General features: G+C 47.9%; 1 protein-coding gene across 2 annotated transcripts in view; it reads right to left on the bottom strand.

The window, feature by feature from the left end:
* Positions 1-13,448, bottom strand: part of FGF12 (fibroblast growth factor 12) — a 235,563-nt gene that overhangs the window by 144,483 nt on the left and 77,632 nt on the right. Inside the window, exon 1 of one of the 2 annotated variants that reach the window (XM_053390879.1) lies at positions 2,603-2,694. The exons of the other annotated variant lie outside the window; for it this stretch is intronic. Coding sequence (XP_053246854.1) covers positions 2,603-2,690 — 88 coding nt within the window. The 5' untranslated portion in view covers positions 2,691-2,694. Of the gene's footprint in view, positions 1-2,602; positions 2,695-13,448 lie in introns of those variants that run through there. 2 annotated transcript variants of the gene reach the window in all.

Genomic DNA, 13,448 nt, shown 5'->3' on the forward strand with positions numbered 1-13,448 from the left:
TGGGCTCCTTCAGAAGGCAGTGAGTGAGCTCTCCTCCCTTGGAGATTTTTAAGCTGAACTTGAATGGCCATCTATCATGGATGCATTAGCTGAGATTCCTGCATTGCAGGGGTTGGACTAGATGACTCTGGGGGTCCCTTCCAATTCTACGGTTCAGTGAGTCTATGATTCTACAGTCTGATGCCTCTATGATTCTAGGCCGTAGTACCTTATCAACCTAGCGGGGAAATGGATTAAATTGGGATGTGGGTTTTCTTAAGGAACTGTTTTATCATTGAGGAATAAAAGCAGCAAAATATTCATTAAATATTGGGATTAAGTTATTAATTAATGTGGAGCACATTAAGTTATTGGGATTTTTTTTAGAAGATTAGCTTTTGCTGATATAAAGGAATGTGCAAGCTTTTGAATCACAGGTAACCATTCATTGGGCGGAAAGAGACAACATTTTGTTATTGATTAAAAGAGCTGTGCAACCTGAAAACAGGCACACTATCAGGGGTCAGTCCAACAAGGGGTGAGAACATATTCTGTACCTCTCTGGGGCTATGGCCATATATCTTCCAAAATAAGGCCAGGGGCTGCTGCAGAGTCACTGAGGAAGTGGGAAAATTAAAGGGGCACAATGTCTGGAAGGCATGATGGCTATTATTTCCCATCACTTGGGGCATTTGCTTGCAGGGAAAAGCTCTTGCTGAATAATGCTGGGTTGCCATCAGGCCCAACTCGTACATTATGTTTGGGCAAGTTCTTTTTTCAGATGCGGAAGTCACATTCACACATGCACAAATATATCACCTGCAGGGCAGGAACTCGTGGCTCTCACTTGCAGACAGAGCTGTGAGTGATGGAGTCCCAAAATGAACTCCACAGAAGAGAGTGTGAGGTCCACGAGTCAGTATCCACATTACACTTCACTCCGTTTCCAGGTTTGCAGATGTGAAAGAATCCTTCAAAGACCGTAGCAGAATCCAGAATCCCCTTTTTATTTCATTTTTTTGTTTTGTTTTGTTTTGTTTTGTTTTGTTTTGTTCTTTGTTTGTTTGCTTGCTTTGCAACTTGTTTGAAAATATCAGGGCTCGGCCTTAAGGGGTGTGGGGAAATACAGAAGAGAGTGCCTCTGGGAGTATACAGAGTCCCTTTCTCTTAGCACCAACAGACCCAGCTCTTCACTTTCCTGTAACCCAGAGGTGACTAACATGGTTCCCTCTGAAGGATGCTGCACTACAATTCCCATCAGGCTCAGCTGGCGTTGTCAGGGTGATGGGAGTTGGTTAACTCTGACTTAACTCTATCCTTGCAGCTTTTCTTGGGAATTCATAGAACGATGGAATTTAAAGTCTGAGGGGACTTCCAAGAGTCATTTAATCCAACGCTCTGCAGTGCAGGAATAACAGCGAAAGTATCCCTGACAGATGGCAAACCAACCTCAGTTTAAAAATCACCAATGGAGGAGACCTCACCACCTTTCCATGGAGTCTTATCTGCTATTGAACAGCTTTTTAGCCTCAGAAAGTTCTTCCCGGTGTTGAGTCAGAATCGCCCTCCTTGTCATTTGAACCCATTGGTTCAGATCCATACCCTCTGGTGCAGTAGAAAGGAAACTTGCTCCCTCTGCCATGGGACAGCCCATGATATTTGAAGACAGTTGTAAAATATTGTTTTACTTCTTTTATTTACTTGTTTTTAAAAAATTGTAAAAAAACAAAACTGTTTCACTTTGCTGTCCGCTACCCTGCGACCTTATGGTGAAGGCATAGCATAAGAAATCTTATCAAATAGACAAAAGCTACATATCTGGATGGGGGGGCAGGCTTCCAAAATCAGACAGCTGTAGTTCATGCAAGAGCCTGAACTACTGGGCACCCCGAACCCACCTCTGGTGCGGGGAGCCTTAGGAACATGTCAGAGTTGTAAATGAATTACTTCTATTAAGCAGGTGAGGATATGAGGCAGGAAAGCCTCTCCTCAACAAGTTGCTTCTCCGGGCAGAGCTGGGACAGATCTTCTGCTGCTGCCACTGGTTCCGATTTGGGAGAAGACAGCTTCCTATGATCCTATAAGAACCCCAAGCCATGCGCTGCCCTTTCAGCACCTCGGAGAGCGAAGCACTACCCTTTCAGCACCATGGAGAGCGCACCTCGAACTGGCCTCTCGGCGCCCCGAAGAGCCAGGCGCTGCCCTTTCAGCACCTTGGAGAGCGGCTAGCGCGCCGCGGCCGGCCTGGAAGAAGCGACTTCCCGTCTCCCCAGCGGCCGAAGCTTCCCCTTTTGGCCGGTCAAGGTCGACCCCCGGCGGCGGCGGCGGCTGCCGACTCCTCCGCTTCCCTTCCTCCGCGTGGGCGCACCGAAGCAGCAGCAGCCCCGGAGGTCGCCCGGACGGCCTCTGAGCGCGCTCCGCCCGCCTGCCGCGCGCCTTTCCAGGGATCAAGTCCTATAAATATTCCTGGCTAAGTGGCCGCCGTTCATCCGTCTCCTCCCGGCCCAGCGGCGCCTCTCCGCGTCCCACCCCCGCCCGGAGCACCAGGGGAAGCGACCAGGGGAGGGGAGGGGGCAGAGGAGGGGGGCAGGAGAGATGGGGAGGGCGCGATCCGGCAGCCCACCTGGACTACTGCTGGAACTCAGGCGCCTTCCACAGAGACACTGCAGCATATGCGAGCCTTTGGTCCAGAAGAGCCCCACAATCCTCATCGAGTTCCTCTTCGGGGCCGACCCCTCCCTCTGGAAGCCTGGAAAGTCGAGCCCCCCTCCCTCCCTCCCTCCCCCCTCCCACCACCAGCAGCCACTCCCCCCGCTCCAGCAACTACTGGCCGCCCCCCTCCTGGCAGGCAGCGGCGCGGCCCATCACCCGCCAGCCCAGAGGTCCGGGTGAGGGGCGCATGGAGGCGGCCGGGCGACGAAGGGAGCGGCAGCCGCGAGCCGGAGTCGCCCAGAGGTTGCGGCTCTGCTCCGGCGCGACTTGGTGGGACTTTGCAGGGCTGGCTGGAAAGGGAAAGTGGGGGGGGGAGGGGGAGGACGTCAATGCCCGGAGGAGGCGCGCCGGGAGGCTTCGCCCTGCCCCCTGCTGGCCAGCTGGAGAGACGCTCCTGCTGGAAGCGAGGCACTGGCTGGACTGGGCGGGTGGCGAAGCGGGGCTATGCAAAGGAGGGAAGGACAGAAAGAGACCCCCCCCAACGCCCCAACAGACAAATCTCTCTTGGATCCCCGTCCCATTCTCCCTCCTCCCTCCCCAGTCTAGGGAACTTGGGAAGCGATTCCCGCTCACTCTTTACAGCCCCCTCCTGGGTCGCAACAAGTCTACAGCAAAGCTATCCCGGCTCAAAAGACCGTTTTCTAAATAGATATGGTTTGATTTTATTCCATATGCAAAAACTGACGCACAGTGTCATCGATATGTGCAAGCGTCTGCCGCATTTTAAGACTATGGGGAACCTATATTCTCAATAATGGTGGAAATGACAGGTGGTGAATAATTTTCATACTATTTTGTATAAATCTTCATTATCTGTAAAGTGAATCCCTGTATGAGTTAATACTTTATTATCCCTTAGGCGCTGCCCTCTGTCTTTGCACTTTCGTCCTTCCAGGCTGTGACGCTTTAGGGTTTAGATTTTTTGGTTCATTTTTCTTTTCGTGGTGTTTGCACTTTTGTTAATAAATCAATAAATAAAATTAAAAGTTTTTTTTTTAAGCCGGTCCAGCCTCAGTCTCCAGCCTTTGCAACATCAGTGAAAACCCCTCCCTGCGAGATTTCATTTTTCTTTAACACGCTTATCACTCTTGAGAATTCATTTACCAAACCATTTCTGAAATCAGGCTCGGTACCCTGAAAATCAAGAAGACCTCAAACGGTAACACACCAAGAGTTCTTTCTTTAAAAGAAAAGAACAGAAGGTTCAGTCATGTGAACTGGAGGACAGGAGGGAGTGCCTTCTGAGCATGACATTCTCAATCCCAGGGTTGTGGGTTAGAGCCCCATGCCAGGCAAAAAGATTCCTGCATTGCAGAGGGCTGGACTAGATGGCCCCGGGGGTCCCTTCCAATTCTGTGGTTCTGTGGGCAAAGTGCCAGTCTCTCATCAGTGACTAGTCAGTCAATTCCTGCACACAGGGTTTCCTGTGGTTTCAGGGTTTTGTTTTGTTTTTGCAGAAGAAGAAGAAGAAGAAGAAGAAGAAGGAGGAGGAGGAGGAGGAGGAGGAGGAGGAGGAGGAGGAGGAGGAGAAGGAGAATTAAGAAATAAAATACTGTGGTGGTGAACAGCATGCAAACAACAGCAAAGTTATGTTCATGAAACAAGAACAAAGTACTGTACATCGTTGAAAGGTAGATCAGCTGCAAGCCTCAACATGGCTGGATCCCTCCCTGTTTCAGGGGAAGCCCCAGTTAAAAGGCGGGCTTTAAGCAAACATCTAAACATCAGGACCACAGGTGCCTGTCTGATGCTCACTGTGGGGGACAGGCAAATTCTGTGCTGCCATGCTAAAATCTTAGTGAGCATAGGAAACTGCTTTATACAACCAGGACTTTTTTTCCAGCCAGAACTCACAGGAACTCAGTTCTGCCACCTCTTCTGTGTGCGCCATTGTGTTCCAAGACCTCTTTACTAGAAAAATAGAACTGTATATAGCTCAGTATTGTCAACACAGGCTGGCAGCAGCTCTCTGGAGATGCCTGCAAGGATGGGCTACCACTGAGCTACAGCCCTCCCCCAAGACATGTTAAACCTTGAGCATAAGCCACTACTCAATGCACCAGCCCTGCATGTTCCCTCAATCTCCACCCCCCCATCCAAATGCTTCTCTGCAAAGACATCTCCCCCAGTTTGCATCAAGCAAAGTCCAATTCTGCGGTGATTATTATATTTGCTTATATTCCACAAATCAAAGCAGCACCAATAAAATGCAAAAAAAAAAGCCAGAATGATATACAATTGCTAAAAAGTAATCAAACTCTTTAACAGGATGAAAACAACGATCAGAATTAGTTGTGCAAAGTGCTTGTCGCTGTCACCATCAACAGCACGTCCAAACTGCACAAGTGTTTCCCAGAAGCGGCAAAGCTGCAAATATTGGGTTAATTTGCATTATTCCTGCCGCCTGTTGCAAGACTAATCTGCTTTTTGTGCGATGGATTCAACAGCTGGTCATGGGAGAGGGATAAGGAGCTTATGACCAGCACCAGAGCACCACCCCCACTCTTGCAGGGGGCCGGATGCGCAGCCCTCACGGCCTTCCGAGAATTCAGCAGATGCACTGGGCAGGACAAGAACAGAAGACCATGAGAAGCGCCTGCCGGACCAGGCCAGTGGGCCCTCTAGGCCAGCATCCTCTTCTCCCAAATACATGGAGAAGAGAGCTAGCGATGGTTCCTAGCCATGATGGCTATTGCTTTACCTCCAAAGGCAGCAATGCTTCTGAATGGAAACTGCAGGCAGGGAGAGAGTTGCTCTTGTGTTCAAATCCTGATTGCAGATTTCCCATAATGGGCACCTGCTTCGCCACTAGGAGAAGATGACGCCAGACTAGATGGGCCATTGGCCTGATCCAGTAGCCTACTCTTACGTTTGTATGTTCTAACAGGTTGTACAGGTGCACCAGTTTGAACCTTTTTGAAATTATCTTTTTATATTGAATTGTTTTTAATTCTCTGCATATATAGAATTTTGAAGCTGTTAGATAGATAGATAATTTATTATGGTCGGAGACCAGCTTATAAAACGCACTTGGGGTACAATCCCAGAAGGAAAACAAACATTTAAAACAATGTACTACAATAAATTGAAAATTTATAAATACGATAAGTGTATAGACACTTAAAACTTTAAGATAAGCTACCGCAGAGAGTCACCCATGGAACCAAGTTTGGGGATTTTCTTAACGAACTAGTTTGGGTCGGGGGATGGTCTGCGCCTACAGATCTGTACACAGAATCTGGTGACCATCCGGGTCGTATTCTGATCTTTGCCTAACAGGAAAAGGTCGAATTTTTGCTTTTCCGGGAGGTCAGCGAGCCTCACCAGCAGGGGATCAATGGTCTCACTCTGTGCCTCTTCATAAAAGGTACATCTAAAGAACAAGTGCTCTGGGCTTCCTATTCCCCCAATGAACAGGCGCAAAGTCTCTGAGCATATGGGACTTTTTTGAAGGATCCTTCCAGGACCGGCGAGGGCAGAGCCAAGCTTCCGGCGAGTGTAAAAGCCCTTCTTGCATTTTGGGATACGAGAAAGAAGAGATATGCTGCCGGTGCGGCTATATATCTCTCGATTTCTCCATTTTTTTTGAAGCTGTTGTTGATTCTTGATCCTTTTGCTGCAGCATCGCTTTGAGGTATTTGATGATAGGCAACTGATAAACAAAATCCAAAATAAAAGATGCCCGACATGTGAATGAAACCAGACAGAACTGAACACCGGCCGTTAATAAAGGAGCAGGCAGTTGTGCAGAAGATCTGTGTGACTGAAGGAGGAAGGGCTGTGATTAAACCAGAACTGGGATAGGAAGAGAAGGGTGAGAGACAAGCTGCCAGACATAGCCTCTTAGCCAAAGAAGCAACAGACCTTTAACGATGGTGTGCTCTTGGGTGGTGTGATGCAGGAACACACAGAATAGCAACACAGACCTCTTGCTGGAGGGCAGGCAAGGGAAAGAAACAGGAGCAGTCCAAGCCCAGAGGTTTCATTGACCCACAGCTAGCTGTTGGGATCATATGCAGTACATATGAAAAGGATCTCAGGGTCTTGGTGGACCCCAAGCTTCACATGAGTCAGCAGTGTGGTGCAGCGGCAAAAAAGGCTAATGCTATTCAAGGCTGCGGGACGCAGGTGGTGCTGTGGGTTAAACCACAGAGCCGAGGACTTGCCGATCAGAAGGTCAGCAGTTCGAATCCCCGCGATTGGGTGAGCTCCCATTGCTCAGTCCCTGCTCCTGCCAACCTAGCAGTTCAAAAGCACCTCAAAGTGCAAGTAGATAAATAGGTACCGCTCCAGCGGGAAGGTAGACGGTGTTTCTGTGCGCTGCTCTGGTTCACCAGAAGCGGCTTAGTCATGCTGGCCACATGACCCGGAAGCTGTACGCCGACTCCCTTGGCCAATAAAGTGAGATGAGCGCTGCAATCCCAGAGTCAGTCACAACTGGACCTAATGGTCAGGGGTCCCTTTACACTTTATTCTAGGCTGCATCCACAGAAGTCTAGTGTCCAGATCAAGAGAAGTAATAATGCCACTCTATTCTGCCTTGGTCAAAACACACCTAGAATACTGTGTCCAATTCTGGGTGCCATAATTTAAGAAGGATGTTGACAAGCTGGAAAGTGTGTAGAGGGGGGCGACCAAGATGATCAAGGGCCTGGAAACCAAGCCTTATGAGGAATGGTTGAAGGAGCTGGGTATGTTGAGCCTGGAAAAGAGAAGACTGAGAGGAGATATGATGGCCACCTTCAAATATCTAAAGGGCTGCCCCATGGAAAAGGGAGAATGTTTGTTTTCTCCTGCTCTGGAGGGTAGGACTCGAACCAATGGCTTCAAGTTACAAGAAAGGAGATTCTGACTAAACTTCAGCAAGAACTTTCTGACTGAAATATACTCAGAGTCGCAAAGTGATTTCATGCTCTTTATTCTGCTCATAGTGGTGAGGAGGAATGAATGAATGTCCCCTCAAAGTATCTGCTTTATATACATTATTTACACAATGGGCTGCACATGATTGGCTAATTCCGGAATTCTACTGTAAGCCAATCAGGTTGTGGATTCACTTCTATCTGGAGCATGATTGGGTGGTTCCTGCCAACCAATCATACTGCTGCATTGTTCTAGGACCAATCAGACTGCTGCATTCTGAATCCTATTGTTCTAGGACCAATCAGACTGCTTCCTTTTGGATCCTATTGTTCTAGGACCAATCAGACTGCTGCAGTGTGGATCCTATTCAACTCAGTACATAACACTGACATTAAGCTGTTCAGGTTGATAGTCATTACTGCTTCCTGTGGTAGAGAGTTCCACATGCACTTCATGCTTCATTGTCTAGGCTAGTGGTTCCCAAACTAATTATGGCCACTGCCCCCTTGGTTCCATAAACCCATTTGTGGTGCCCCCTACCCTATAAAAACTGTTATTCAGAATAGCTGTTTGCACCACCTACTAAGGAGGTTCATAACAATGACAAAATTCAAAACAGTAACATTTAATTGTGCATTTATTCAAAATCCAATTTACAGCTATGGGTTCCCCAAAAATGCAACTTTATAGGCACGAGTGTGTTTCATTGGTGCACAAAAAAATAAATACATGCTATGAACAAATCTTGTAGAGATATATATATATATATATATATATATATATATATATATATATATGTCAAATAATATTGGATGAAAAATATTTTTATTTTTCACATGTAAGTGTGAAGGAAATTTGTAGCACAAAATAATTAAATTTACAAAACTACTCACCAAACATGCACAAACCTTCGCCTTCACCTACCACAGATGTATGGTAACTAATTCATAAGAAAATCAATAGCTGTTACCAATGGCTGGCTACTTTGTGACAACTCAGAAACATAAATACAAATGTCAGGACCAAGGCAATAGCTTTGAAAGCAGCAAGAGCAGAAAGTTTAAACAGGAAGCGATGAAGGCCTTTCACTCAAGGCTCTGACTGGGTCAATCATAACTCAGCAATCCATGCCCTCAGAGGGACGCACCCCTGCCACCGCCTTAGTGCTCCCCTAAGTAATCCCTAGACAGCATTTTAAAAAGTAGAGACATCACCTTGCCAACAAAGGTCCATATAGTAAAAGCTATGGTTTTCTCAGTAGTGATGTATGGAAGTGAGAGCTGGACCATCAAGAAGGCTGATCGCCGAAGAAGTGATGCTTTGAATTCTGGTGCTGGAGGAGACTCTTGAGAGTCCCATGGACTGCAAGAAGATCAAACGCATCCATTCTGAAGGAAATCAGCCCTGAGTGCTCACTGGAAGGACAGATCCTGAAGCTGAGGCTCCAAGTCTTTGGCCATCTCATGAGAAGAGAAGACTCCCTGGAAAAGACCCTGATGTTGGGAAAGATGGAGGGCACAAGGAGAAGGGGACGATGGAGGACGAGATGGTGGGACAGTGTTCTCGAAGCTACCAACATGAGTTTGACCAAACTGTGGGAGGCAGTGGAAGACAGAAGTGCCTGGCGTGCTCTGGTCCAAGAGGCGGACACGACTAAACGACTAAACAACAACAGCAAGTAATCCCACTGCTCCCTATAGGAACCACTGGCACACACACACACACACACACACACACACACACACACACCAGTATTGTGAGATATGTTCTGCACCGCATGCCTCATTTAATACACTTCCATCAGGATCCTATTTTGCGCAGAAGATGTGGACTGGGGCATCCACTAACAGGAGTCCGTTTTCCGTGACTGGCTGTTGCTAGTTTGAGCTGGCCTGCACATGCTGCCTGTCCCCAGTTATTATCAGAAATGCTGCAAAGCTTCCGGAGTTTTCCATCTGCCAACCCACAGGGCCCAGGTGCTGCTCCCACCTCAAGGGAGCCAAGGGCACAATAATGATTGTTGCCTCAAACACTGGCAGCCTCTGCTCCTGCAGGTGAGAAAATGGCTCCAGTCCCAGAGATGAATCACTACGCTGACATTTCACAAAAGGCAGGGACCAAAAAGCACAGTCCGCAAGCTGGACTTGTGAGACACTCTGGCCTTGGTCAGACCACACCTGGATGGAACACTGTGTCCAGTTCTGGGCGCCACAATTTAAGAAGCATGTTGACAAGTTGGAACATGGGCAGGGGAGTGCAACCAGGATGATCAAGGGTCTGGAAACCAAGGGATGAGGGAGTTGGGTATCTTTAGTCTGTGAAAGAGGAGACAGAGGAGGGATGAAAGCCTTATGTTCACATATCTCAAGGGCTGTCACATGGAAGATGGAACCAGCTTATTTTCTCCTACTCCGGGGGGGTAAGACCCAAACTGACAGATTCAAATTACAGTGGTACCTCGAGTTACATACACTTCAGGTTACATACGCTTCAGGTTACAGACTCCACTAACCCAGAAATAGTGCTTCAGGTTAAGAAGTTTGCTTCATGATGAGAACAGAAATCATGCAGCAGGAGGCCCCATGAGCTAAAGTGGTGCTTCAGGTTAAGAACAGTTTCAGGTTAAGTATAGACCTCCGGAACAAATTAAGTACTTAACCCGAGGTACCACTGTATAAAGGGACGTGGGTGGCACTGTGGGTTAAACCACAGAGCCTAGGGCTTGCTGATCAGAAGGTTGGCAGTTTGATTCCCCGTGACGGGGTGAGCTCCCATTGCTCAGTCCCTGCTCCTGCCCACCTAGCAGTTCAGAAGCATGTCAAAGTGCAAGTAGATAAATAGGTACCGCTCTGGCGGGAAGGTAAACGGCGTTTCCGTGTGCTGCTCTGGTTTGCCAGAAGAGGCTTAGTCATGCTGGCCACATGACCCGGAAGCTGTATGCCGACTCCCTCGGCCAATAAAGTGAGATGAGCGCTGCAATCCCAGAGTCGGTCACGACTGGAGCTAATGGTCAGGGGTCCCTTTACCTTTACCTTACCACTGTATAAGAAATGAGATTCCGACTAAACATCAAGAAAAACTTTCTGACCGTAAGAGCTGTTTGTCAGTGGAATGGACTTCCTCGGGAGGTGGTGGACTCTCCTTCCTTGGAGGTTTTCAAGCAGAGATTGGGTGGCCATCTGACATGGATGCTTCAGTTTCTCATTGCATTGCAGGGGGTTGAGCTAGATGACCCTTGAGATCCCTTCTAACTCTACAATTCTGTGACTTCCAGAGGTCAGTGGCATTACTTGGGGCTGCTAAGAGACAAGGTGGAAGTCTTGAAGGTGTAAATGACTACAGTGGTACCTCGGGTTAAGAACTTAATTCGTTCGGGAGGTCCGTTCTTAACCTGAAGCACCACTTTAGCTAATGGGGCCTCCTGAAGCCACCGTGCTGCCACTGTATGATTTCTGTTCTCATCCTGAAGAAAAGTTCTTAACCTGAGGTAATATTTCTGGGTTAATGAAGTCTGTAACCTGAAGTGTCTGTAGCCTGAAGCGTATGTAACCCGAGGTACCACTGTATCAGAGTTTGAAAAGCCAATACGACTGGGTCAAGTGCATCCACTTGGTTGAATTAATTAAACTAAATAGTCTCATTCTTGCATTGCAGGGGGTTGGACCAGGCAGGGTCAGCAAACGTTTTCAGCAGGGGGCTGGTCTACTGTCCCTCAGACCTTGTGGAGGGCCAGACTACATTTTGGGGGGGAAATAAAATGAATGAATTCCTATGCCCCACAAATAACCCAGAGATGCATTTTAAATCAAAGCACACATTCTACTCATGTAAAAACACGCTGATTCCAGGACCGTCCGCGGGTTGGATTGAGAAGGCGATTGGGCTGGATCTGGCCCCTGGGCCTTAGGTTGCCTACGCATGGCAGTTCTGTAATTCTGTGAATTGGATTTTGGATAAATGAGCAATTAATTGTCCCTATTTTGAATCTTATTGTGTTATTATCTTCCTAAGCGGGCTGTGCAAACCACTATTTTGAACAATGCTTTTTATATGGTAGGGTAGGGAGCACTGGGGATGAGTTTATTGAAACAAGGGGGAGTTGGCCCCCAAAAGTCTAGGAAACACTGGACTCAACATATTTCCTGGTCTGCAGGTATCCTTGCTCTTCCACTCCAGGTCTGGAACTTTTGAAGCAGATACAGGATTTAGGATGGAATCTCCACCTTTTGTAACATATATATATAGCAATGGTGTCTGGAAGGTATTTATTCATGAAAAATATTTCGCCCTACAAATAATTCCCCTCCCATGGGCTTCCACCTGCTGAAAACTCCCAGAGTAAGGATGATTCCTCAGCAGGTTGTTCTTGTTGTTTAGTTGTTTAGTGGTGTCTGACTCTTCGTGACCCCCTGGACCAGATCACGCCAGGCACTTCTGTCTTCCCCTGCCTCCCGCAGTTTGGTCAAACTCATGCTGGTAGCTTCGAGAACACTGTCCCACCATCTCGTCCTCCATCGTCCCCTTCTCCTTGGGCCCTCCATCTTTCCCAACATCAGGGTCTTTTCCAGGGAGTCTTCTCTTCTCCTGAGGTGGCCAAAGCCTTGGAGCTTCAGTTACAGAAAGGTAGCCGTGTTGGTCTGCCATAGTCAAAGCAAAAATTTTTTTTCCTTCCAGTAGCACCTTAAAGACCAACTAAGTTAGTTCTTGGTATGAGCTTTCGTGTGCATGCACACTTGAGGTATCTGAAGAAGTGTGCATGCACACGAAAGCTCATACGAAGAACTAACTTAGTTGGTCTTTAAGGTGCTACTGGAAGGGAAAAAAATTTTTGTTTTGGAGCTTCAGCTTCAGGATCTGTCCTTCCAGTGAGCACTCAGGGCTGATTTCCTTCAGAATGGAGAGGTTTGATCTTCTTGCAGTCCATGGGACTCTCCAGAGTCTCCTCCAGCACCAGAATTCAAAAGCATCAATTCTTCGGCAGATATCAAGAGTTAAAATATCTCACCCTCCCCACACCCAGGCAATCATGTTTCCTCCCCACCCCCTGGGAACTACATGCTAAAGTTAAACTGGTCTTGCTAGCTACCTTAAAATCATTTCTAAAAATGGCTGTTGCCTCCCTGAAAAATCACCTTGACTCAGTTTGCCATTGGGTGCACTGTTACGATGTCACAGGATGTCCACAAACATTCATAGGTGCTCGTGGCAAAGGCATCAGTGACCAACAGCGCAGCTTTGACAAGGATGGTTTGGCTCTGTGATGGGACCTGGGCAAAGGAAGGCTCTGTGTTGCTGGCATGAAGGGAAAGGGCTGGGAAAGAGGGCTGGATTCGGCTCAGATCTTGGCTGCAAGCCTAGCCTTTGCCATTTCCTCCATGCCAAAAACGTGCAAAAGTGCTCTGCAGAAGCAGTCAAGTCCCTGGCCTGCCAGTGAGTTCTTACAGCAAGTGCAATATCTAGTCTTCCCAATTTTAAACAAGCAATACCAACATCAGCAAACAGGAGCGAAGGCTGCTCACAACAAGAGCCTGCTGGATCAGGCCAATGGCCCATCTGGTCCAGCATTCTGTTGTCACAGTGGCTGGGAAACCAGCATCCGAACACAAAAGCCCTCTCCACTCCTGCCTTTCCCAGCAATTGGCGTTCAGAAGCATTGCTGGCCTCTCACAGAGGAGGCAGGACACAACCATTTTGGTTGGTAGCCATTGATAGCCCCCTCGTCCTCCATGAATTTGTCCAGTCCTCTTTTGAAGGACCTGCACTGGCTCCCAGTACGTTTCTGAGCACAGTTCAAAGTGTTGCTGCTAACCTTTAAAGCCCTCATCGGCCTCGGCCCAGAAGCAGCGTCTCCACCCCCATCGTTCAGCCCAGACACTGAGGTCCAGCTCCGAGGG

Source organism: Podarcis raffonei, chromosome 5 (genome assembly GCF_027172205.1).
Source record: "Podarcis raffonei isolate rPodRaf1 chromosome 5, rPodRaf1.pri, whole genome shotgun sequence".
Lineage (NCBI taxonomy): Eukaryota > Metazoa > Chordata > Lepidosauria > Squamata > Lacertidae > Podarcis > Podarcis raffonei.